Raw genomic sequence first — 27,434 nt, 5'->3', positions numbered from 1 at the left:
AAAAAAATGCTTAACATCACTAATCATCAGAGAAATGCAAATTAAAATCACAGTGAGATACTACCTTACCCCTGTCAGAGTGACCATTACTAAAAAGTAAAAACAACAATAGATGTGCTGGTGTGGATGTAGAGAGATAAGAACCCTTATACATTGTTGGTGAGACTGCAGGTTAGTGCAGCCTCTATGGAAAGCAATATGGGGATACCTTAAACAGATATAAGTAGACCTACCATTTGATTCAGCAATCCCATTATTGGGCATCTACCCAAAAGAACAAAAGACATTCTATAACAAAGACATCTGCACCCGAATGTTTATTGCAGCACAATTTATCATTGCAAAGATGTCAACCCAAGTGCCCTTCAATAAGGATAAAGAACACACACACACACACACACACACACACACACACAAACACACACACACCATGGAGTACTAGTCAGCTATAAAAAGGAATGAAATAGTCTTTTACAGCAACTTGGATGGAACTGGAGACCATTACCCTAACAGAAAAATCTCAGGTATGGAAAAACAAACACCATATGTACTCTCTAATAATTGGGAGCTAAATGATGGGCACATATGGGCCCAAAGAGATGTAAAGGACATTGGAAAACAAGAAGGGGGGAGAGTGGGAGGGTGAGAGGGGTAAAAATTTACCTATCTGGTACAACGAATACCATTCTGGTGATGGGTACACTAAAAGCCCTGATGTAAGCCTTACACAAGGTATCCTTGTAACAAAAACATTTGTACTTTGAATTTTTTGAAATAAAAAATTTAAAAAAGCAAACTGAAGAAAGTCACACTGAATACAGAACAGATAAGTCACTCTCTTTATACCATTCAAATTATGTACTGTTGAAAAAATTAGTACTTCCTTCTTCCACATATGAATGAGAACATGTTATATTTGTCTTTCTGTGCCTGGATTATTTTGCTTAACATAATGACCTCCAGTTCTATGCATGCTGCTGCAAATGACAGGATTTTCTTCTTTTTATGGCTGAATAATATTCAATTGTGTATAAATACCATACTTTCTTCATGTATTCATCCATAGATAGGTTGATTCCATATTTTGGCCATTGTGAATAATGCTGCAATAAACATGGGCGTGCACATATCTCTTCAATATACTGATTTTCTTTCTTTTGGATATATACATAGTAAGTGGGACTGCTGGATCATAAGGTAGTTCTATTGTTAGACTTTTGAGGAACCTTCGTGTAGTTTTCCATAGTGGCTGTACTAATTTACATTCCCACCAACAATGTACAAGTGTTCCCTTTTCTCCACATTCTTGCCAATATCCTTTATTTTTTGTCTTTTTTTTTTTTTTTTTGAGACAGAGTCTCACTTTGTTGCCTGGGCTAGAGTGAGTGCCGTGGCGTCAGCCTAACTCACAGTAACCTCAAACTCCTGGGCTTAAGCGATCCTCCTGCCTCAGCCTCCCGAGTAGCTGGGACTACAGGCATGAGCCACAATGCCCAGCTAATTTTTTCTATATATATTTTTAGTTGTCCAGATAATTTTTATTTCTATTTTTAGTAGAGACGGGGTCTCGCTCAGGCTGGTCTCGAACTCCTGACCTCGAGCGATCCACCCGCCTCGGTCTCCCAGAGGGCTAGGATTACAGGCGTGAGCCACCGCGCCCGGCCTATTTTTTGTCTTTTTGATAAAGCAATTTTAACTGGGTTGAAATGATATCTTATTGTGGTTTTAATTTGAATTTCCCTTATAATTAGGTATATATTGAACATTTTTCCATATACTAGTTGACCATTTATATATCTTCTTTTGAGAAATGGCTATTCAGATCTTTAGCCCATTTTAAAATAAGATTAATATTATTTATTTTTTGCTGTTGAGTTGTTTAAAATTCTTATATATTCTGGTTATTAATTCCTTGTCAGATTTTCAAACATTTTCTCCCATTCTGTAGGTTGTCTCTTCCCTTTGTTAATGTTTCCTTTGCTGTGCAAAAGTTTTTTGCTTGATCTAATCCCAGTTGTCCATTTTTGCTTTTGTTGCCTGTGCTTTTGAGGTCTTACCCAAAAAAAATCTTTGCCTAGACCAATGTCCTGGAGTGTTTCCCCAAATGTTTTCTTCTACCAGTTTCATAGTTTCAGGTTTTAGATTTAAAAATTTAATCTATTTTGATTTGATGTTTGTATACGGTGAGAGATAGAGGTCTAGTTTCATTCTGCATATGGTTATCAGTTTTCCCAGAATTATTTATTGAAGAGACTGTCCTTTCCTCAATGTATGTTCTTGGAGCCTTTGTCTAAAAACAGTTGGCTATAATGTAAATGCATGGATTTATTTCAGGGTTCTCTATTCTGTTCAGTTGGTCTATGTGTCTGTTTTTATGCCAGTATCATAGTATTACGCTCTTTTTGTTACTGCAGATTTGTAGTATATTTCGAAGTCACTGTGATGTCTCTAGATTTGTTCTTTTTGCTCAGAATGGCTTTGGTTATTTGGAATCTTTTGTGGTTCCCTACAAATTTTAGGATTCTTTTTTCAATTTCTGTGAAGAATGTTATTGATACATTGTTAGAGATTGCATTGAATCTCTAAATTGCTTGGGTAGTATTCACTATTCACTATTAATTCTTTCAATCTATAAGCATGGAATATCTTTTCATTTTTTGGTGTCCTCTTCACTTTTTTCACCAATTTTTTACAGTTTTCCATACAGAGATATTTCACTTCTTTGGTTAAATTTATTCATAGGTATTTTATATGTTTTATAGCTATTATAAATGGGACTGCTTTCTTGATTTTTTTTTCAGATTGTTCCCCTTTTCAAATTGATGCTACTAATTTTTGCATGTTGATTTTGTATCCTGCAACTTTACTGAATTTGTTTATCAGTTATAACAGTTTTTTGGTGGAGCTTTTAGGTTTTTCTAAATATGAGATCATGTCATCTGTGAACAAGGCTAATTTGACATCTTCCTTTCCAACTTGGATGCCCTTTATTTCTTTCTCTTGCCTAATTACCCTGACTAGGGCTTCCAGTGTTATGTTGAATGAAATTGGTAAGAAGTGAGAATTCCTGTCTTGTTCTAGAGGAAATGCTTTCATTTTTTTCCTGTTCAGTATGATGTTAGCTGTAGGTGTGTCAGACACAACCTTTATTGTTTTGAGGTACTGCATATGTCTGTTTTGCACTGCTATAACAGAATGCCTGAGGCTGGGTAATTTATAAAGAAAAGAGGTTTATTTGGCTCATGGTTCTGAAGACTGTACAAGAAGCAATTCACGACCATCTGCTTCTGGTGAGGGCTTAATCAAGCTTCCAATCAAGGCAGAAGGCAAAAGGGGAGCAGGAGTGTCACACGGTGAGAGAAGGAGCAAAATAGAGGTAGGAGGTGGTGCCAGGCTCTTTTAAACAACCAGCTGTTGGCCGGGCGCGGTGGCTCACGCCTGTAATCCTAGCACTCTGGGAGGCCGAGGCGGGTGGATCGCTCGAGGTCAGGAGTTCGAGACCAGCCTGAGCAAGAGCGAGACCCCGTCTCTACTAAAAATAGAAAGAAATTATCTGGCCAACTAAAAATATATATAGCAAAAAAAAATTAGCCGGGCATGGTGGCACATGCCTGTAGTCCCAGCTACTCGGGAGGCTGAGGCAGTAGGATCGCTTAAGCCCAGGAGTGTGAGGTTGCTGTGAGCTAGGCTGACGCCACGGCACTCACTCTAGCCTGGGCAACAAAGTGAGACTCTGTCTCAAAAAAAAAAAAAAAAAAAAAAACAAAAAAAACAACCAGCTGTTATGTGAACTAATAAAGTGAGAACTCACTCATTATCGTAGGGAGGGCAGCAAGCCATTCATGAGGGATCTGCCTTCCTGACCCAAACATCTCCTACCAGGCCCCACATTCAACACTAGGGATCAAATTTCAAGATGAGGTTTGAAGGGGCCAACAATATAAACCACATCAGGTATGTTATTTCTATACTGAGTTTGTTGAGAGTTTTTATTACAAACAATGTTAAATTTTATCAAGTATGTTTTCATTATCTATTGAAATGATCATATGGTTTTTGTTCTTGGTTCTGTTAATGTGACGTTTCCTGTTTATTGATTTGCATTTGTTGCCATCCTTGCATTGCTGGGATGAATCCCACTCGATTGTGGTGATCAAGTTTAATTTTGATGTTTCTTTGTTGATTTTCTGTTTGGACGACCTTCCCATTACTGAGAATGGGGTATTGAAATCTGTACTATTATTATTTGCAGATTCTCTCTCATTTTAGACCTATTAATGTTTGTTTTATATATGTGGGTGCTCCAGTGTGGGGTGCATATGTATTTATAATTGTTATACTCTTTCTGAATTGACCCCTTTAATATTATATAGTGACCTTTTTTGTCTCTTTACAGTCTTTGATTTGTAGTCTATTTTATCTAATAGAAATATAGCTACTCTTACTATTTTAAAATTTCCATTTGCATGAAATATCTTTTTCCATCCCTTCACTTTCAGCCTATGTGTGTTTTTATAAGCAAAATAGGTTTCTTGCAGGCAGCATATGGTTAGGTCTTGTTTTTACATCCATTCAGCCACTCTGTCTTTTAATTGGAGAATTTAGTCCATTTACATTCAACATCATCATTGATAGGTAAGGATTTACTACTGCCATTTTGTTACCTGTTTTCTAATTGTTTTGTAACTTCTCTCCTCCTTTCTTCCCTTATACTATCTTCCTTTGTGATTAAGTGATTTTCCCTGGGAGAATGTTTTAATTTATTGCTTTTTATTTTTGGTGTATAGGTTTTTGCTTTGTGTTTACCATGAAGCTTACACAAAATATCTCATAAAAATTATTTTAAATAGATGACAACTTATCTTTTACCACAAAGAAAGGAATAGAAACAAACAAAAACCAAAAAAACTCTACATTTTAACTCCATTCCCCCCACCACATAAAGACTTCTGTTGTCTCAATTTGCATTTTTTTATATTGCCAATCATTAACAAGTTGCTGTAGTTACTATTTTTGAAAGATTTGTCTTTTAGTCTTCATACTAGAGATATGAGTGGATTACATACCACAATTATAGTATTATGAGTTTGTCTGTGTGCTTACTTTTACCAGTAGGTTTTATACCTTCAAATGTTTTATTTTTTCATGTTAGTGTCTTTTTTCTTTCAGATTGAAGAACTCCCATTAGCATTTCTTGTAAGGTGGGTCTTTCAGTGATGAATTCCCTCAGTTTTTGTTTTCTGGGAAAGACTTCTCTCTCCTTCATGTTTTAAGGATAGCTTTGCAGGGTAGTATTCTTGGTTGCCAGTTTTTTCTTTCAGCACTTTGAACATGTTATCCCACTCCCTCCTGAACTGTATGATTTCCATTGAGAAGTCTGTTGCCAGACAAATTGGAGCTCCTTTATATGTTATTTGCTTCCCTTCTCTTATTGCGTTTAGGACCTTCTCTTTGCCCTTGACCTTTGAGAGTTTGATTATTATATGATTTAGGATAGTCTTATTTGGGTTTAATCTATTTGGTGATCTCTGATCTTCCTCTACCTGGATATTTATATCATTCCCTAGGTTTGGAAAGTTTTCAGTTATTATTCTTTAAACAAGCCATCTAGCCCTTGCTTATTCTCAACTCCCTTTTGAACACCAAGTATTCTTAGATTTTCTCTTTTGAGGTATTTTCTGTATCTTGCAGGCATTCTTCATTCCTTTTCATTCTTTTTATTTTTCCTCCTCTAACTGTATATTTTCAAGTAGCCTGTCTTTGAGCTCACTGATTCTTTCCTCTGCTTGATCTATTCTGATGTTAAGAGTGTCTAATACACTTTTTAGTTCAGCAAATGTATTTCTTGGTTCCAGGATTTTTTTTTATTATTTCTATTTATTTGTTAAATTTCTCTGATAAATTTCTGAATTGTTTTTCTCTGTTACCTTGAAGTTTGCTGAGTTTCCTTAAAACTGCTATTTCAAATTCTCTAAGAGCTCACATGCTGCTGTCTTGTTAGGATTGGTCACTTTTTTCTTGTTTTGTCTCTTTGGAGAGGTCATGGTTTTCTCTTTGCTCTTTCTTGTGGCCATATGCCTATGTCTTTACACTGAAGAATTAGTTATTTACTCCAGTTTTCTTTGCCTGGCTTGTGCATGTGTGTGTGTGTGTGTGTGTGTTTGGATTTGTTTGTTTAGAGGTTCTTTGCAATTTACCTGTTGAATTTCTTTTATGCTAGGTCACTACCTCCTCTTCAGCACTAGATGGCACTGTAAGTCCAGATTTGCCTTGGCTCTAGCAAATGCTTAGAGCGCTGCCCTTCCCAATGGGAGGCATCCCAAAGGGGATACTTCAGCTGTGTGGGAAGGCTGGCCAGTGGTTTGTGCCCAGGGGACCTGTGAAACATGCCTCCTACAGTGTGGTGCTGAACAGCCACTCTGATTTGGCATCTCCTTTGGCTGACAGAGAAGAGCTTTGTGGGCTGGGGGTGCTAGTCCTGCCTCCCTGTCTCTGGCTCCCTTAGGGGTTTTCTCCCCATAGGCACTGACAGTGCTTCCTGTGCGTTGACACTGGGTTAGTTCTCCTGCAAGGGAACTCAAGATGGTGGGGAAGCCGGCTGTCCACCTTGATCTCAGTTTTCTCAGTGTAGAAACTGTGACTCTAAGCAAAATTTTCCATGCATGTGGTGGCAGATTGGGGGAGGGGCATTGTGGATATAGACGTCTGGTTCTCTATCTGCTCATAGTTTTTTCACTTCTCTGTGGACCTGGAGATTGTCTCATCCACAAATTTGAGTTCTGGGATATTGCTGGTGATAATCTTGGTGCTGGATATTGGTTTTCTCCGGTGGGGAGTGAAGCCAGATTGCTTCTGTTCTGCCATTTTGGTGAGCTGCTTTTACTTTTAAATATGTATTTTTTCTAATTAACAAAGTAAAATTTGACCATTTTAGAAACTACAATTACAAACAAAAATATCTTCCCAAATTCACACATTAAAACATGAGCTGTATTCAAACTTGGTGTATTTTCTTTCTTTCTTTTCTATGTGCATGGATGTGTCTATATACTTAGTTGAAGGCACATTATTAATATATGTATAATATAATTCCAAATCCTGAATTTTCACCCTGAGCATTTTCATATCATCAATTAGTCATAAACATACTTTTTAATGTTGGCATATAACTACATTATGTAGGGTCACTATAAATTATTTAACTATATACCTACTCTAGAATACTAGAAAATGTTATTTCCAATTTTTCATTATTAACAAAAACATTTTTGGGAACCTCCATGCACACAAATCTCTATTTCTGATGATTACCTTAAGACAGAAAAGAATTTGAAGAATATAAATATGTTACGAATCTTATTGTATCTTGCTAACTGGCTCTCAGAAAGGCTGAGTCAATTTAACTCCTTATGTATGACAATGAGCCACTCATTGCAACCTTGTCAATAAGTATAGTAGTATGTCATTTAATTTTTAATTTTGACCACTAGTGAGTAGCCTGATTTATATATAACCATCTCAGTATACGTTTCAATATCCCAGTGAATTTTTAAAAACATTTTTAATTGTGTAACCCCCTCCCACAGAACATAAAATTTACCATCCTAACAATTTTTAGCATGCAGTTAAATAGTGTTAACTATATTCACATTGCTGTGCAACAAATCTCTAGAACTTTTTCATCTTTTAAACTGAAACTCTGTCCCCATTAAACAACAACTCCCCATTTCCCCTGTCCCCAGCCCCTGACACCCTCCATCTACATTCTGTTTCTATGAGTTTGACTACTTTAGATAACTCATATAAGTGGGATCATACAATAGCTGTCTTTTTGTGACTGGCTTATTTCACTTAGTATAATGTCCTCAAGGTTCATCCATGCTGTAGCATGTGTCAGAATTTCCTCCTTTTCTATGGCTGAATAATATTCCACCCAGTGAAATCATAAAAATCCATAACAACTAGCAGAAATTGCTGACCCTTTTGATTCTTATAGCACACCTAAACAACTACAAAGCAAAGTAAGGGCTGGGGCCCCTAGGGGTTCTCAATTTCCAAAAATACATGTGGACTTCTTTTTGAAATACAAAGACCAAAGCGAAACCAAGAACATAGGTGATAAAATCAAGATACTTCTTAAATCATATATGCTGTCCTGGTATGATTTCCCACATTTTTAAGGCAGACTTCATAAACACAGGTGTGGTGATGTCATGCCCCTTCCCCAGGAAACTAGGCAGTTTCAAGTTTCTGGAATATGGAGTTAAATTCCCGCTTCAAGAAAAATAACTGTGTGCTGACATCAAAGGTGCAGCGTGGAGGCCGTAACTGCACGTGGAACAGTCGGGATGAGGAGCCACAGTAAAATGTGAACTATTCTAAAACCAAATGTACTGACCGTGTCATTTGTCATTTAAAATGTGCCATTATAAAATTGATGAAAATTATATGGCAATACCCTGAAGAGGGAACTAAATTGCATTGTAGCTATACTTAACACCATTGGCAAGATCTTCTAATTTATTTTAAATCCTAAAATCCCAGAAAAGAAAATTTAATATTTATACAGGAAGACCTAATTAAAACTTGGCTCAAAGGGTCATGTTTATGGTTGATCACAGAATAAATGGATCTGATGTCTCAACACTATCATGGTGGGCACTTGATTTATTTTCTCTAAAAGTGAGAAGAGAAATACAGTATTAGGAATAATACTTAAACATAGAAGGAAAAGAATAATATAAAGAAAACCATATCTCCGCATTGGTTAAAAATCATAAAATACAATTATTATTTTTACTTCTTGTTCTCTGAGCATGTCTACTGTTAAAAATAGAAACAAAAGGAAAGATTCTAAGTCCTAATTTTTGTCCTACTGAGATATACATCTGATAAGTACACAGAATTGGGAAAATGAGTTGGAAACTATTTCAGTTTCAATTTTTAGAGCTACATATTATTGAAGCCATGATTCACATCTTTTTCTTCTCTGATATAATTTTGAACGTGCATTTTATCTGTAAACTTTTTAGACATAAAATACATGTTTATTGTAGAAAGATGTAAGATAAACGAAAGAATAAAAGACCATGGTGTTCATGTTTTACATTTCATAAAATATTATGAAACTCCAAAACATCACTTCTAACGATATACAATGGGATATTTTAACTATATTAACCACTTCTGGCCACCAATTTCTTACAATTAGTATAAAACTACACTAATATGAACATCTACATATTGTAAAATTTGCTCATATTCTTATTTTCTCATAGCAAAGAAGTTCCAAAGGTGGGTGAAGCTGGGCACAAGGGTAAAACTGTTTTTTAATGTTTTTCAATGAGATCAACGGGGCTCTGAAAGGTGGCAATTAAACACTCATGAGCAGTCGCTTAGATTACACTTGCCCCAGGTCCTTGCCCAAACTGAGTGTCTTTTTTTGAGTTTTGCTTCTTTTTTCTTTTGTTAGCACAGATTTTTAAAAGCAATTTGAATTTCTTTATTGGAACTGTGCTGCACTCTGAGTCTCTTCCTTCTCAGCCCTCCTGCCTGTCCCTCCTGCCCAGTCTGAAGTGTCACGACCTGAAGCCCCTCTCAGCCCTCGCTGGCCCTTCCTTTATCCTTCACAGTTATTCTCCTAATGCATCCCCTGCGCGTCTAATTCCATCCTGGCATCTGCTCTCCTGGGACCCACCTAACACAGGGACTTGGGAAATCTTTTCAGTATTTGTTACAGGGATTGGTTTATTTAGGTTTCTTCCCCTTTGGCCAGTTTTGATATTTATACTTCCCCAGACAATCTTCTCTGCTCAGTATTTCATATTTTATGACCATAGTTGTTCACGACATCATCTAATAGTTTTTAACTTGCTAGGGTCTTTAGTTAATGCTGCATATTTTACATGCTTTTCTTCTTTCCTTGATTAGCCCCACCAGAGCTTTATGTGTTTTTGGATTTCCAAAGACTTAGTCACTGTATTTATATCGATGTTACTGCTTTAATACTTTTATCTGGGCATTAAATAGGGCGCACGAAGCAATGCAGCTCACTACAATATACCTTAAGTCAATGCTGGAACAGGTCTCCAAAGGCTTTTGTTCTTTTCTCTTTTAAAATTACAACATCCTTTAATGAAAACGGAGCAGGTCAACAAATAAGTCCTCACTAGAAGTGGTCCCCATCTCTGGTGATAATTTGCTTTGCAAAGAGTTGGCTTAGTGGGGCTTAAGAGCTGCCTCCAAATACTCGAGGGGTTATCATGTGAAAGGGAAATAAGTCACATTCTGAGCTACCGCAGGGGACAGAGCCCCAGCCAGTCAGTGGGATCTCTAGGGAGGCAGATTTCAGTTAAAGGACAGGAAGAAGCTTTGAAAATGTGACAGAATGGGCTGTCCTGGGAGGCAGCGGGGTGGGGGCTGCTGTCTGAGTTCAGGAGGGGCTCAGCTAGAGGACAAGCCAGCTTCCTCCAGGCCTCACCCTTGATGATGCAGCTGGTGCAGGAAAGCCTTCAGCGGCAGACAGATTCTGAGATGGCCCCAATGACCCTGCCTCCTCGTCCTCACACCCTCATGTGATCCCCTCTCCCTGAGTGTGGGTGGGCCCTATAACTTGCTTCTGACCTGTGTAGGGAAAAGGTGATGGGGTGCCACTTCACTGATCATTTGCCTAAGATTCTAAGCACCGCCCCCCACCCCCTGCTGGCTTTGATAAAACACACTGCCGCATGGAAAGGGCCACAGGGCAAGGAGCTAGGGGCAGCCTCCTGCTAACAGCTGGCATAGAAACTGCAACCCATGATCTGACAGCCCACAAGGAACCACACAAGCTTGGAAGCAGATCCTTTCTCACTGAGCCTCGGAGGAGACCACAGCCCCAGCCGACACCCTGACTGCAGCCTTGTGAGATCCCGAGCAGAGGACTCAGTTAAACGGTGCCCAGATTCCTGACCCACAGGGAGAGCAAACAGGTGCTGTTTTTACCTGCTAAGTTGGTGGGAACATTGTTATAAGGCCACAGATAATTAATACACCCTTCTAACTCCATGATTCAGTAATCACTGCAGAGACTCCCCACCACCAAAAAAAACCCCCAAAAACCAAAAAGCCTGTGTCAATGCAAACTCAGTCTCATGACCATCAGATATAAAAAGTAGTCCTGTTGACATTAGACAGGAATAGCCGATTGGATTGTTTATAGCCTGTTTCCACACTGGGAGCACTCTGCACCTTGCACAGAGATGTATACATGGATACAACCCTGATCTCTTCCAGTCTCCCTGCAGGCTTCTGTAAAATACAGGCCACTCCATTCCCTTGGGTCATTTATTTTTCCTTCCTTTTTTCCCTCAAAAACTCACTAGCAAAGATGCAAGTTTCAGATATTCTATTGTCTTTAAGACAACCAGATCCTGTCAGTAAGAAAACTTACCATACCCAGGAATATCATCTCCTCTTCTCTCTCTTTTTCGGTTCTCCTATATTGATGGAAACCTCGCCAAACCTAAAAACAAACACACAATTACTTGTTTAATACATAATTATCAATAATCTTTAGCAATATTTGAATAAAATGCCTTGCGTTTAATACCTATTTAGAATAAGAATTTTTAAAATGTGACCAAGCTTGGTTAATGATTTCCCCAGAGTAAGTTAATACATCTTTCCGGAATTTAATCCAGTTCTACCAAAGGTGGGATTTGGGGGCTTTGAGTTTGAAGCTCACCCCTGAAGCACATGTGCATGTCTAGTGTGGAGCACACCTTGTCCCCAACTCCAAGAGCCCCGTGTTTGTACCTTCTGAATACAGAGTGCGGCAGCTCTGGTGTCTGTCACCTTCTTGCCAGCTACCTTGGATAGCTTTGCCCTGTATTCTTGCAGATAGATCTGCTTCATGAATAGCGCTCTTAGGCGACCTTGCCGTGCCCTCTCAGCAATCTGGATCCATTTGACAGCCTCTTCTATGGGGATACTCTTTACTGAATATTTCTGCAAAAAACAAACAAAAACCCTAAACACAGTGATCCAGTTAAGATAAATCAATGTTTAAACATGCTAACCACATCAGCTGATTCCAGACACATCACGTGCTTACTTACAACACAACCCTGCTTAGAGTCCCTGCGGTTGACAGAGTGTGAGTGCCGCACGACACTATTCATTTTTCTAATGAATTATGTGTATTTTGATAGCATGCCATGCTCACGCAGCGATCACAAGTTTGAGGACTCCATAGCTTTCCTCTGCCCTTGTGAACAAAATACCAACTAGCTCCACGATATTTTAGGCTGGCAGCAAATTACACTAGACATCTCAATAAAATGGATTTAGTAAAACTTGAAATTGCTATCCATATTTCCTTAGCTTGATAGTAGAAACACAGAAATTAAAAGCGTGTCTCTGATACAAGAATTTAAAATGTAAAATATATGCGAAATGAAGTGCTGAGTTTAAAGTCCACCGTGGAACGCCTGGTAAACAGGACTGATGCTGAGATCGTCCCGGAAACATTGAATCGCACATGTGAAACGCTCTCTGGCATCTCTAAATCTGCACGTTTAACATCCAGCATGGTAAGTACTATTAAAAAACAGGGATTGTGCAGTAAAATGCTGTTTTGGGGGCTCTCAGGTGGGGTATGTGGTGACTCAGTTGGGCGAGGGGCTGTGTCCATTTTTGAGGAGAGGGGACAAGAGCAGGGGCTCTGGGTGCATCCTGGGCTGCGTGAGCTCTGGCTGAGGCCCTGCGGTTGTTCCCGGATGAGGGAGAAGCAGCGCACCGGGCCTGGCTCCGGGGAGGTCGAGGCACCAAAGCACAGGCGGAGTCCATTTCCAGGCCCCAGAGGGCAGCCACGGCCGTGAGGGGGTGGGGCCTGGAGTGTCGGGGGCTATCACCTGGGCCACTGCTTCCCCGTGTAATGAGGGGTGGTGGGGCACAGGAAGGGGTGGGATGGAGAGGGAAGGGACATTAACTGAGAACCTAAGGATGCCAAGTGCTTTTCCTACATATGCTCATCAAATTCACACGAGCAAACTCCAAGGCAGGTGTTACTGTGACCACTTAAGAATTAAAACTGAAGATGAAAGAAGTCAGGTCACTCACACAGGTTCCCGTGGGTAGAGAGGTAGAGCCAGTGTGAACAGAGACGGGCCCTCTTCCCACCGACACCTGCACCACCGCCCCAGTACGGCACCTCAGTATGGCACGTGGAACACGCTGGCTTTTGAGGAAACTCTTGCTCATACCCATCCCTCTGGGGTTTGTTTTCAGTAAGATTTCATGGCTTCAAACTTGCAGTGAGCACACATTTTCAATAATGTGCTTTGCACGTTAAAGTAAAATGAGTATTATTCTGGTATTAAATCAGATGATGTATGTGAAAGCACTTACACATATAGTGCCCAGCAAACGTTAGTTAGTATCATACTTATTTCCTTTATATTCTATGCAATCATTATGGAAATAATCACAGCTATCATGGAATAATTCCAAGGGATCTAGAGTAGTGTACTCAACATTACAAAGATTTTCGAGCACCTAAGGAGGCCCCAATAGTGGATATTAAGCATTACTTGTAGGAAATGGACAATAATTTTCACTTGTCAAAATTCTTCTTGGCATATATATTATGTGTATCTTTAAGGAATTAGCAGCTTAAGGTAAGGAGGGGGGTTTAGTGAGACACCAAGCGGCACGGGACAGTCACAGTGGATGCCCAGGGTGGCCAGCTGGAAACCCTCGTGCTTCGCTGAGCGCCTGGCACATCTGAAATGAGGCTGGGGTGGAGACGAATCGCTCTACCCAACAGAGGTGGGAGGAACCGGCCACGGCTGGGTGGTGGGTGAGGAAGGAGGAGAGAAAGCCCCCTATGGCTGACCCAGCACAACTGAAGAGGGGCAGTGGGCAGGAGAAACCACCAAGAGGAATTTTTAGGATTTTACCATAGCGCGTGCAATGTAACCTCCCTTCTCCATTTTCCCCTATAAAATCCTCAGGGAATTCTGCAGTGCTCAGCACTGCCTGGTGAGAAGGGAAGAGACGAAGTCGGAGTGCTTCTTTCTGACCGATGCATGGACAGAGAGCACAGACACAGGAGCCCAGGGGTGAAAGGATGGCTGATGACCCCGAGCAAGTTGGCGTTGGAGTCGGCACCAAGGAATTCACGATGCAGAAGAGAGGCAGCAGTTTGTTGGGGGAGGCATGGGAAGGAGAGGTTGCCTCAAGTTAGGTGGGTGCTGTGGTTTCAATGTATCCACCAAAGTCTGTGTGTTGGAAACTTAATCCCCAATGCCACAGTGCTGAGAGGGGACCTTTAAGAGGTGCTATGGTCCTCTGCTCTCAGGAGTGGAGTCCGGCTGTAATCCCAGGAGCAGGTTTCTGATACAAGGATGCATTTGGCCCCCTTATTTCTTGCTCTCTCACGTTGTCTCTCACCATGTGACGCCTTCCCCACCATGTTATGACGCAGCAAGAAGGCCCTCACCAGATGCGACTCCTCAATCTCAGACTTCCCAGCCTCCAGAACCAAGTGCAAAATAAACTTCTATCACCTATAAATTATCCAGTCTGTTATTCTGTTATAGCAACACAAATGGACTAAGACACTGGGTCAGGAAAGGTTCCCTGAAGGAAGCCATGCCAAGCTGGGCTCTGCAGAATGCGTACCACTTTGTAGGTGAGAAGAGCAAGGCCCCTGACCAGCACGAAGCATGCCCGTGCACGCGGGAGACAGCACCAGGCTGGCTGATGCCCGGCATGTACTTCCCCTGTCTTCTGAGCTGGGCAGACGGGGCACTTTCTTCTCCTGCCATCCCCAGCATACACCTGGAATCTTTCTTAACACCACGGCCCAGGCTGGCAATACCCATGGGGACTGTTTGTGGACAGACCACATGGCCTGCCACCCTGTGGGCCCTGGTCCTCGGTCTCAGCACAGTTGCCCAAGGTGCCTCCCTCCACTCTGCAGGGTCCCACTTCGGGGGTCAGCTGCCTGCTTACTGCTTGCGCCATGAAGACCAGCCAGAGGAGGGAGGCACCGATTTCATAGGCAGTGAGTTACCAAAATGCCCAAGTGGACCAGTCAGAGGTGGACAGGACGGGGAGACGATGACTGCCTGCCAGGAGGCTGCGTGGAGATCACTGTAAGGGTCAGGACTAAGATGCTGTGAACACGGGAGGAAGGTGGAGCTGCACAAACGCTGGGGACACAGAAGGCAGTGGGGAAAGGAACAAATGGGATTATGCTCCTTGCTCTCCAGACAGATCTTTAAGAATTTTTCTTTCCCCATCTCCAAAGATAGTCCATTTGAGGTGATCCAAGTGTCATCCAACTTTAAGTTATAAAAGGTCAATCATCATTTTAGATTTCCAAGTTCCCAGTAAGTTATACCAGCATTTAATTATTTTATATGAACCACATTTAGCTTCTGACTTCAGCTAGATGAATTTGAGATGGAAAATTAAACTGAGTTGATAATCAACTTAGTCTTAGAGATAGTGACTTAAGTAGCAAAGCATTACATTTTGATCTCTATTTCTAAGCTCTTGAAATATAATGATTATATATCACCAAAAACGTCCAAAAGTTACACAACTTCTTATATACCATATAATAAGGGGGAAGGGGCGACTCTCTCCTTAAATCAAAAATAACCCAGTTGTTTCCCACACAGTTAGGGGCAGCAGAAAGAGGAGGTTATACAGATTATGGAATAACGTCTGTTAAAATGATATACAGACCGGGTCAGTCACAGCTAATCCACTCTCGGCCAATATCTGAGCGAGGATTTTCTCTCTTCCTTTTATCACTTCCAACTTCTCCTTCAAAAAGTATCTGGGTATGGGAATGTCTAACTGTTGCTAGAGAAGAGAAAGAATAAACAAAAGAGCATTTTTGTCACAGGTCCAAGACTCAAATCCATTTAAAACATACGGCGAGGACGTGCACACCAGAGACTCACTCTGCTTCCCGTCCCCATTGGGAGACGGTGAGCCGGCAGAGGGAAGAAAATGCATGTCCGCCAGGGAGACAGAAACACTCAAAAGGAAAATCATAACCGTGACCTTGTTTTAATCACTAAAGTAAAATCTCAGGAATTCTTATCATTTAGGCCTCCACTAAGGATGCCTTGATGAATTTCTTTAAAGAAATACAGTATCATCTCATACTACCTAAAATAATGATTCAAATTGGGATAGCAAAGTATTGAGCTGCAGAGGTCATTAGCACATCCACTATTGGTATTTAAATGGTCACAGTTTTTTCTAATAATTTGGAAAACCATATTTTTTTTTACCAAAATTACCCCATTACAAAAATTATTTGCAAAAGTAATTTGCTTTATTATGAAACATTTTATACAATAAATATAAACTTCTATCCTTCACTTGTGCATATGACCAAATATTTCAAATTAGTGGTCAGATGAATGTTTACCAGTCCCAGTTCAGGAATCAGGATTGCGGATGTGCTACTAAAGGCCTGGCCAGTCCCATTGAGAGATATTATTCTAGACGCTCAGTCAGACCTGCCCGGTCACTATCTGGTAGACCAGCTGACCAGGCAGCAAAGGGTTTTGTCTCTGGGATCAGCTCCCCTTTCCTCCACTTCCAGGTGTGACTCCCCACACCCTGCCTCCAGCCTGGGGAATTCTGGATAGGACTTCCCTAACCAAGCATTACAGCCTGAGGGGGTATCATTTTTACGACTTGGTGGGATAGTATCCCCATGATTTATGGGAGGTGGAAATGGCCTTTGAATACCAAAACTTTCAGCTAATGGTGGTTTTTGGGTGATCTGAGAGTGAACTGCCAGGGCCCAGTAGGTGAGTATGGCTGGGGATGGAGGGCAGTCAGAGAAGAATGATTATACTTTTATCTAATGTGATTTTATTTATAAATCAGCACATTCAATTGTACTTTCACAATGTTTAAGACAAAACTTTATTGGTGTGGCTCTGTCTGGTCTATTTGGTGCCATAAAATTAAAGTTAGGATTTTGAGGGTGAGGAAGAAGCAACTGAGAAGGGAAGACAGATGCCGGCTGCTGGACCTCATCCATGGCATGCTTTATGTCCACCCCAGATACCCCGGGGTTTCCAGTGCTCTAGGGAGCAGAGAAACTCCCTCTCATCCACTACATGTTTCTCTATATTAGGAGGACCCATTAGGAAAGGTTCCTTATGTGGCAAGTTACAAAATTGGTCTTCTGGCTCGTTTGGTTAAGGGAGGATTTGGGGGACACCTCAGGAACCAAGGGCAGGAACACGGTTGGGTGCTTGTCAGCGACAGAGGTGTGCCCAGGGGTGAAGGTGCCTTCAGGATTCTGCATATTTCTGCTTCTCTTGATGAATCTGTTTTGTTTTCTCTTTCTCTTTCTCTCTGAAGAGTGGCTTCCTCCATTCTTCACAGCATCTGGTTAACAATGTTTCCAACTACCGACAAGTTTGGGAGACCAAGTTCAGACTCTGAGACAGAAAGTGGTCTCCCTTTCTCTGTCCTGGCTTCAGAATCCCTCAGGGGAAGGACTGCCGGGCACATCTGTGAACCAATCCTGTCCCTGAACCAATCCACTGTGGTCAGAGCACAGGGTCCTACATGCCAATGGCTGGGTGCTGGCCAACAAACCTTGAGGAGATGTGGGCTACACGGTAATGGCCACAGAGGCCGAGAGACAGAGGGCGTGGGTTGGTCATGGCTTCCCCTGAAATGCCACTGCTGTTGGGTTAACCCCCTGACCACGTGGACTTTGGTGACATCACATGGTTCAATCACTACTTCCAGGATTAGCAGAAATCACTGTGGACAGTCCCCTACAATGAAGGCTTCTTGGATGACGTCTGCTCATCCATCGCTCCTCTCGGAGCTTGGTGGCTGTCACTTCAGCAACTGTGGCCTGGCCCTTACAAAGACGAAGCGGCCAAGTGGAGGGCTGGAAAAGCAGGGTGAAGAGCGTGGAAACTGAAGGAGCCACCACACAAAACCCAGGAACGCATTATCCCTTAGCTTTAGGGATGCTACTCAGTGTCCTTGGAGTTAAATTAATACATTCAAAACTCTTTTATTAATTAAATTTAGGAATATGATTTCATGGCTATTTGTTTCCCATTTGTCCTAAGTTACTCTTTATATTTTCACTTGAATGAGGTGCACCTGATTATATCTGGTGACTTCATCCACGCTCTTACAAACAAATGCAATAAACAAAAATTTTTGGAATGATCTTCAACATTTTCATTCATTTCAGTTATTCTCATTAGTCTGTTCTAATAAAATGAAATAACAATGCTAGGAAAGTCTATCTCAGAAAGAAACATAACCGTTATAAATGCCCAAATGTTTTCAAAGTGAGAAAATACTAAACTCTCATGTGGAAAATTAAACGCTTTTTCCTTTTGATTTTATTTTAAGAAAACAGTCCTTTCAAAATGAAGGGTGAGCTCACAGGACCATGACAATGACCCAGCCAGACATAGCAGAGAAAAGATCCCGGGTGCCTGAAAGCAGAAGTCCAAATGCTCACAGGAGGGCACTGTGGTTGCCAGGTGCCAACAGGGAGACAGGAGAGAGCAGAGAAGGAAAAAGAGAGAGAGAAAGTGCAAGCTCTTCTATGGTGTCCGAGGCTCAAAGGCTCATAGCCATACAAGCCACAGACCCCCTGGGTCACGACTGACCCAAAGCAAAGGTGGAGAAGCACCCATCTGGGAATAAGGAACCCACCACCAACAGGCTGGTGAGAGAGACTTCCCGTGGAAACAGAGTAGGGGCACTGCTGTTGGACGTCAGGAGGGTTTTGCTATGGATATTCATGAAAGGGCCACCCTACTCCATCCCAACAGTCCCAGGTAGACACCATGATGTCAGGTAAGACCACAACAACCTCAGTGCCTAACAGTCCCAAGAACTGTGCAAAGATTCGTGTGCACCAAAAACAAAGGGAGCCCAGTCCTTGTCCACGACCTATGGCGTAATTGAAGGGAAATGTTTAGATTTTTAACACATCAAACAACTAGTAAATATGTCTAAAAGTCTGTAGAGTATTGGGTACCAGCCTGCTTATCTTATTTACAATAAAAAGAAACCAATAAGAAAAAAACAAGAGTACTTACAGGTGCCAACTTTAGATCCTGTAAGATGTCATCAAAATAATGAAACTCGGTTAATTCCAATTCAACCATTTCATTCTTCAGTTCCAGGATGCGACCCATCACTCCATCCAGTATTTTCCGGATCAGTGTTCGTTTCTGTGGATGGACTATCTGGTCATAGGCAGTCTCCATATTTCTAAAGATCTGCACATATTTTATGTAGAAGGTGGCTAACATTTGGAAGAAGAAAACTTGACTTTTTTGTGGTTCTGTCATCTTCTGAGACTCTTTATCAAGCAAAGAATTGAGGGCTTCTTGGGTCTGATGCCACATCTTATTATATGTTCTGAGGGAAGACAGGGAATTTAGAAAATATAGTATGTAAAAATAACTTTGTAAGACAACACATATTAGGCATCTGGTATAACAAAATATAACATATAATCAAGTGTGAGCTAAGAATATCATATGTACTTGCAAAACTCTTTATACAAGTTATGTCCCGTTTTGATATACATGTGATTTCTGAGTATGACCACTGCCACTATTATCAAATAGTTTTAAAAGCCTTTTGCCTAAATGATCTAAAGTTGCTCCTCACTATATCCATAATACCAGTATTATAATATCCATTTAAAGATGAAGTAGTTGATATCCAGAACAGTTAACAGATTGGTCCATATACACAGCTGGTGGAGTGTAAGTTGGAACAATCACTTTGGAAAATAACTCAGCATTATCTTATAAAGTTGAACATGTGCATATCCTATGAATGAACAATTACATACTAGAGAAACTGTTGTAAATATGCACCAAGAATGATTGCAGTAGCATTTCTTATAATGGTAACAAGAGAATGGATAAATAAACTACAGTGTATTCACCAATGGACACTTACACAGCAGTGAAAAATGAATGGATGAACTACAGATAAGGCAACAGCTATGACTCTTAGAACTATGATGTAGAGCATAAGAAGTGAGGTGCAGACTGTGGCTGGGAGGAGGCCTCAACGGCCCGCATGAGCGGGGTTCCTTGGATCTTGTTCCAGAGAGCAGGGTCAGTGGAACAAATAGGAAGCCAGAGAGTGGGAGAAGAGCCTAACAGAGGTAGGCGCTCTCCTGCTCCCTGCCTGCAAGGCAGCGAGGGTTGGTACACCTTCCACATCACGGAGGCCTAGGGTGGTGACGGCTCTGCCATGACTGCCCCAGGACACTGCACCACCACTTGCTAGTGTCCCTAGACTCTGTCCACACCAGTACATTCATGGCAGGACATTTTCCCCCAAATTTTGGGTGGTTTTTGGCTCTGCTTTTGCATTCAAGAACCAGGAATGCAAAGTGAACTAGACGTTCAGCGTGTCTTGGAAGGGGCTTCACCATGGGGGTGAACGTGCAGGGCCCTGACCTTTGATTTCCCTGTGACAAGGGAGAAACCCGCAAATGTTGGTGTCTGAGGGTCTTTCTCTATGCTGAGGGGGGAGGGTGGCCCCAAACCTCTGATGGAAAAGCAAGCAGGGCAAGGGGCCCAGGACAATCGCCTCCCCTTTGCTGTCAGCCAGCCTGGCTCTTGTTCCCACGCTTTCCTGTGCCTGGCAACCCCGAGTCCCGGTTGCCTGCATGTGCCATTCTCTGCCAGGCTGGGAGCGGCTTAGCCCCCACTTACACAGCTCGGGGTGCATAGTGATCAGCGGCCTAGCTATACCATACACGAGTCTGCAAGCAGCCCTCCAAGTGCAGCCCCACCGCAGAAGGCCCAGGCCCCTGCCCTCTTCCCAGGGCGCTGCTGGCTTTTTGTCCCCGTCTGCTGGCCCTCAGGTCCTTGTTCTCCGTCCTTCCTCTATTTCCTCTCCTCTGTGTCTACTTTCCCTCCTGCATTTCTTGATATCTCTTGTCAAATGCTCAAATGTGCTCTTTGCTCGCCTGCGTTCATAGCCTCTTAAGTCCTTTATTGCCATTGTAGAGACAATGTCAGAGGAAGTGGGAGGAAGTGGAGTTAAGTACACATGTTCAACCTACCCTGTTTAGCTAGGAGTCCCTCCCCTACCTCCCAAGGTCATTACTAAGCATTCCCCTCCAGGCACCCTCTGCTCCAGGCCACCACCTGACATTCCTCAGATGTGCCGCAGATTTCCCCACGAAGGACCACTGTAACCGTCACTTATTGAAGCACCGACCACATGTGCTTCTTTTCATCTTTCTGGCCAAAAGTTAAAAGCGTAGCTAAAAGTCTTTTCAGTTCAGACGATGATGATGATGACGACAACGGTAATAGCTTATATATAATAACTCAGGTGATCCTCACATAACCCTATGAGGAGGTATAATTGTTACCCCTGTTCACAAATGAGGAAACTGAGGCACAGAGAAGTTATTGTGCAAAGTCATAGGATCTGAATGTAGGATCTGTGCATTCAACTCTGGCTCCAGAGTTCGTGCTCTGAACCGCCAAACTTTATCGCTCCCATTCGCTGGAAGAAAGCTAATGAGGAACGAGTCATGTGGCACAGATGTGATGACACAGAAAACCAAGACTGAGTTCATAAATAAACCAGAACTCTTCTTTCCCCACCGAGTTGGGAGACTGAATTCTGCCTCTGGAATTCCATCCCCAGTGCGTTCAAGGACCAGATTTCTCAAAACTTAGCAATATTTAAAATATATTGCTAGTGAAAAAGCACTCTGCCAGACAGCTTTATTATAAAAGAGAAGGTTATTATCAGAAAATTAGAACTCCATTTAGCACAGGGCATTCACTCCTTGCATAATTAGTGACTAATAAATAATGTTATTGACCATGAACAACAACAATGACCATCTCCCAAAAGAAGAACAACAAAAGCAATATCTTATGCCTGCTCAAAGCACTTGGCACGTTCTGGCATTTCACTTGTCAGCCTCAGAGAGACAAGCCGAGAGGAGGCAAGGGATCGAGGGAATGTACGGGCTTCGTATAACAGTAAACAGCAGCCATCAGATACCTGCTTGGAGAATTTAAAATCGGGAATGGTATGAAGAAGTTGAGCATGGTGTTGGTTTGCCAAATCCCAAACTCCTAGAATCCGAGAAGGGTCAGTAACTCAAAGCATTCATGGGCCTGAGCGGAGACACAGCCTGAACATATAACAGGCTAACACGCTAACACACTAACACAACTGTTGACATAAAACATGGGAACAGTGCTCAATTTGTTCTGTGGACTAAATAGGGTTTGGGGCCTAAATCTGCCCGGACAACATGAAAGGGGAAAATTACAGGCTGATTTTGTTTAGAACTCAGATCTGAAATTCCACTTAGAAAGCAGAACTCAGTCCCTCTCACCCAGGAGGGGTCATTGCGGGAATGCTTGCCTGTTCACCCTAAAAGGAAGCTTAACCGAATACAGCAGCAGATGAGTAAAAATCAGAGCTTATTTCCATAGATGCCAAGAAGATGCTTGAAAATTTCAACTTACATCACAGGCCTGATTAAATGCACCCCCCCAAGGAATCGGCGATGAGGACGTCTTCCAAATGCCAAACACCAGAGAACACAGGTATCTTCAGTGGAGAACTGTTAGAAATATGCCCTCAAAAACGAGCAGTAAAAAAGGTTGAAGGAGATACATAACGGATTAACATAAAAGATGTTTAATACCATAGCTTGTAAATGGCATGAGTGCAAAATACAAGGAAATCAGTGACAAAAAATAATAACTCAGTTAGGACAGCAAAGTCTCGAGACTTAGGTAACACCCACAACAACTAAATGCAGAGGAAAAAACGAAAAAAGAAACTCCACTCACACTATCAATAAAGAATATTAAATATTTAGGAAAAAACATGGTATGAGCCACATACAATCTAGCTGAAGAAAATTCTAGAATGCCAGCTATAGAAGATCGGAACAAGTAGAAGGCAACATCCGTTCCTGCCTCAAGAGACAAGCCATAAAGACAGGAAGCTCTTTGGGCTGACGTATACCCTATTATTACCAAGAATTCAGCAATAATATATAGAACACTATAAATAAATCCAGTCATTTTTAAATGTGGGGCTGGCATAGGCGGTAAAAGATAAAAGGCATCGTATGCTTCCAAACATGTGCCATGCCAGCAAGCATGAAGTCTGTACAGCACCCGAGAAGGCTGAGAGCGTGCAGGTAGGTGACTTGAACCTGTAAGGGATCCGGGTTGGGGAGGCTCCTGTTCCCACCAGGGGGAAACACCTGGGGCCTGGCCCTGCTGTGGGACAGAGCCAGCCGGGGGAGCCTCGTTGGCCCCGTAAGTGCCCCTGGTGGCTTCAATCAGGGCTGAAGAAGAAAGACTCCTCTGGGGCCATCCAGAGCTGTCCCCTAACTGGAACTTGTGGCCAAAGACAGTCCTGGTGGCTTGAGCCTTCCAGGTCCTGCCATTTGGACTACAGCCTCTTTCTCCCTCATCTGTTGTCTTTCCGGGGACCCTGGTCTGGAGACCCTGGGCAAGGATTGCCGGGCTGATCCCTGCACCTTTGCCTGTTTTCCTCAGTGCTGAGAGATGGCACTGTCTCTTTCTGCCAGGACCTCCTCCCTAGAGATTCTCTCTGGCTTCCTGCCTTCCAGTTCCCGGGCTGCCTGCCGCCCCTCCACACGACCACACCCCCATCACTGGCGGGACTGCCAGGGACCTGGGCACCGTGCCTTGGCCACGCCAGCCTGTGGAGCCCCCGCCTCCCTCTCAGCCCGTCTGGGCTTGCGTCTCGCCCCACCTTGCTGCCCTGAGGTCCTGGCAGCCTCTGCCTGAGCTGGTGCCCGGGAAGACGTGAGACAAGAGATGTGGCAAGATGGTTTTTAATCAGAGCGTTATTGAGATATAATCCACATAGCATAAAATTCACTCTTTTCAAGTGTACAATTCAGTGGTTTTTAGTTTATTCAGAATTATGCAACCATCACCACTACCTAATTCCAAAACATTTCCATCACTCCAAAAGAAACCCAGACCAGTAAGCAGTCACTGTCTGTTCCACATTCCTCCCAGCCCTTGGCAACCACTAATCTAATTTCTGTCTCTATTTGCCTATTCTGGATGCTGCACATGGATGGCATCATACAACAGGTGGCCCTTTGTGCCTGGTTCTTTTCACTTAGCACAATGTTTTCAAAGTTCATTCACATTGCAGCATGAAATCAGTCCTTCGTTTCTTTATATTGCCAAATAATTTTCCATTGGATGGATACACCACGTTTTGTTTACACTTTTATCAGCTGATGGATATTGGGTTGTTTCCTTGGTTTTTTTGCTATTGTAAATAATGGTGCTGTGAGCGTTCCTGCACAAGCTTTTGTGTGGACATGTGGTTTTGTTTCTCTTGGGTATGGCAAGGAGGTTTGTAAAGGTAAAAGTGCTGTAAGTTTGAAATCAGAACCTCTCTCCTGAGGCAGCTGGTCTCGGGCAGGTCACTTGGCCTCCTTGTGCCCACGCTTTCTCAACTGGCATGTCTGGGTAATGACACCTACTCGGGACACCTCAGAGGATTATTGTGGGATGGAATAACAGATGTGAAAGTATTCTTGAAACTTTAAATGTACCTTGTAAACAGAAGGTAGTATTTTATCTACATGACTACTTATCATTGTTTAAAAGTAGACGCTTGCTTTCAGGGCTGAGCATGCGACCTAGAACTGTTACAGATTTTGAAGTCAGGAGCATTGTGGGTGGAGATGACTGAATATGAAAGTTCCAAAAGACCATATTGTTATTTCTACAGCTTGGCAGTTTTCCTATAACTGGGGAGTGGGGTGGGAGAGAAAAACTTGAATATTTAGACATATCATGTACCTCCCTAGGAAATCTAAATATTGCAAAATGGGAATTCTCTCCCAGTTATTTACACATAATAGAACCTTCTAATTCTTCCAACACTATCCAGTTGTCATATTCTTCCCTGAATAATTCCTTTGCCTTCTTGCTTTAAGGAAGGCCTGGCCTGCTCTGAAGCTCTTTCAGTGGAGGCTCCCTTCCCCCAGAGCCTTTCTGCCCTGGCTGTGCAGCCAGGTCAAGGGCGTCCTTCCCTTCATTGCAGCTCCGACCATCGTCCCGCCCTCCCCAACACTCCCAGCTTTGAGTCCCGTTCATCACACGCTGTCAGCACAGCCCCTCAATCGCCATCATCTTCCGTCTACCATCATCTGCCCAGGCCCCCACCAGGGCATCCTCCCACCTGTTCCTGTTGCTCAATGTTGAGCCTCTGTATCTAAAGCCATCACTGAGGACGTCACCTACTTCTCCCTCCTCCTCCTGTATCATCAGTCCAGGTTTCATTACCACTGGGCCAGCCCTTCGGCATACAAACGTGCTATTGTGTCCCTACTGTAAAAGTAAATCTGTCTCCGGACCCACTTCCCCTGCCACTAGCTACCAACCTATTTCCTTTCCTGTGCAGCAAACTCCTTTAGAAAGTTAGCTATGCTCACTGTCTACGATCTCTCTGTTCCTATGCTCACGCAAATGAATCTTCCTGTCCCATCACTTCACTGAACCAGTTCCTGTCAGGGTCACTGCTGGACCCCACGGTGCCCAATAGGCCCTTCAAACTCAACAGGTCCCAGACTGACATCCTGATCTCCCTTCCCTCCCCAAATGTGGCAAACTCTTAACCTCTCTGCTCCTATTTCCTCGCCTAGAAAATAGGGTTAGTAATAGTGAGAGTGTAGGCTGGAGCTACAGTGCCTGGCTTGGCACCATCCACTTGCTGTATGAGCTACTTCACCTCCTTGGACCTGCTTCCTCATCTGTGACATGGAAATAACAATAGTAACAGCCCCTACGCTATACGGTTGCTGTGAAGACTAAAAGAGCTGTTAGGACAGTGCCCACACAGAGGCGGCACCATGATTCGTGTTTGGAATTACTATTGTGAAGACCGAGTGAGAGGACTGTGAGTCAGTGCTGTGTACACGGCACAGTGCTAGGTCCATACCCTTTTCAGTATCACCTCACCTGACTGTCCTTGGTGAAAAGCAAAGACAATAATGCTTCCTCAAGATCTTTCTAGACTGAAATTTTGGGACCTGGCTGTTCTCACAAAGCAATCCATTTATTACTGGGAAAGAGTAACAAAAAAGCAGACAAAATGGACATGCTGCTTCCTGAGCAAGACATCACTAAGGGCTCACGGGGCATAAGTAGTGGGCCTGGCCGGAGCGCATCTCCATGGGTGGCAGGAATGCGTGGGGGAGGGGAGACCTAAGCGTATTCTATTCCTGACCACCAGAAGCTCATACGCCATCCTGCGGCATATCTGAATTTGCGAAAGGGTAAAAAGAAGGAGGGGAGGGGAAGGCAGACGAAAGGGAGAGGAGACGATTAAAACCGAAAGAAGAGAAGCAGAGCAAGCCACCTCTGGCTCAGAGAAGCCCACCCCATGGCTATGGCTGGGAGCCACCACTTACTTGTTCGACATGGCTGGCTACTTTCCCTCTTTCCTGCGCCCGCTGGGAAGCTCTTCCGCTGTCCTCCGAAGGGCAGCTGTCTGTAGAAATGGGGCACCACCAGGGGCGCCCAGGGGCTGAGGAGGACTCTTCTGGAGGGAGGGCGGGGACTGGGGATATCCTCTCAGGGAGAGGCGACAGTCGCGGGTGCTTCGCCAGCCCGGAGCGCGCAGGGACTGAGAAAAGGGTTCTATCGTTCGCGTCGCGCCCGGGTTCAGACTGCACCTCTTTGGCGTCTCAGGTGGGCGCCAGGCGTCCCTAGCAACGGAGACGCCGCGCCTGCGCAGTGCCGTTCTGCTCCGGCGCCGCGCTCCCCCCCCCCCACGCGCTACACGCCTGCGCCTCCGCCCCCTGTTTCCGTGGCAACCGCGCCGCCGGCGGAGGGAGGAGGCCGCGGGGTCCCGCGGCGCAGGCGGGAGCGGACTCCGGGGCTGCGGTCCCTGGGCCCGTCAGCTAGTTCTGCTGTCGGCCCCGTGTTCGTCCGCTTCTGCTCTGGGGCCTTGGACAAGGCCCTTGGCGGTTCCAGTCTCGGTCTTCCCGTCTGTGAAGCGGGCCCAGCGGCCGTCCCTTCGCGCAGAGCCGTCCTGGGCCAACCAGGCTCCGGGGACGCCGCCTCCGGGGCTGGACGGACTTGGGAGTCGCGCGGTGCCTGCGCCCATCGCTTTGCCTGTCGCCGTCCGCAGCTGCGGTTCCCGGGGACGTGTCCAGGCGCCGTCAGAGGAGCATGGGGAGGACGTCGCACGCAGATGACAGCGACTCTGGGCCACAAACCCGCCCCCGTCGTTACTAACGACACGAGCAAAGAACAGTCACGGCCGGACCGCCTGCCCCAATGGGGGAGCAGTCGGGTTAAACACCCCAGGCAGTTCGTCTGTGTAGACCCGGGCCCAGGACGGCGCAG

At 43.6% G+C, this 27,434-nt stretch overlaps 1 protein-coding gene across 3 annotated transcripts in view; it reads right to left on the bottom strand.

Moving 5' to 3' along the window:
• IQCA1 (IQ motif containing with AAA domain 1) overlaps positions 1-26,766 on the bottom strand; it is a 144,395-nt gene extending 117,629 nt beyond the window's left edge. Inside the window, exons 1-5 of one of the 3 annotated variants that reach the window (XM_045558704.1) lie at positions 26,495-26,766; positions 19,107-19,431; positions 15,739-15,858; positions 11,797-11,988; positions 11,432-11,503 (exon numbers count right to left, since the gene is read on the bottom strand). In XM_045558704.1, the coding sequence (XP_045414660.1) occupies positions 11,432-11,503; positions 11,797-11,988; positions 15,739-15,858; positions 19,107-19,431; positions 26,495-26,505 (720 nt within the window). In that variant the 5' untranslated portion in view covers positions 26,506-26,766. The remainder of the gene's footprint in view (positions 1-11,431; positions 11,504-11,796; positions 11,989-15,738; positions 15,859-19,106; positions 19,432-26,494) is intronic. The other 2 variants (XM_045558705.1, XM_045558706.1) reach the window with 2 other exon arrangements.
• Positions 26,767-27,434: the final 668 nt, after the last annotated feature.

Source organism: Lemur catta, chromosome 8 (genome assembly GCF_020740605.2).
Source record: "Lemur catta isolate mLemCat1 chromosome 8, mLemCat1.pri, whole genome shotgun sequence".
Lineage (NCBI taxonomy): Eukaryota > Metazoa > Chordata > Mammalia > Primates > Lemuridae > Lemur > Lemur catta.
The sequence above is the reverse complement of the archived record's forward strand: the minus strand, read 5'-3'. Positions and strand labels throughout refer to the sequence as shown.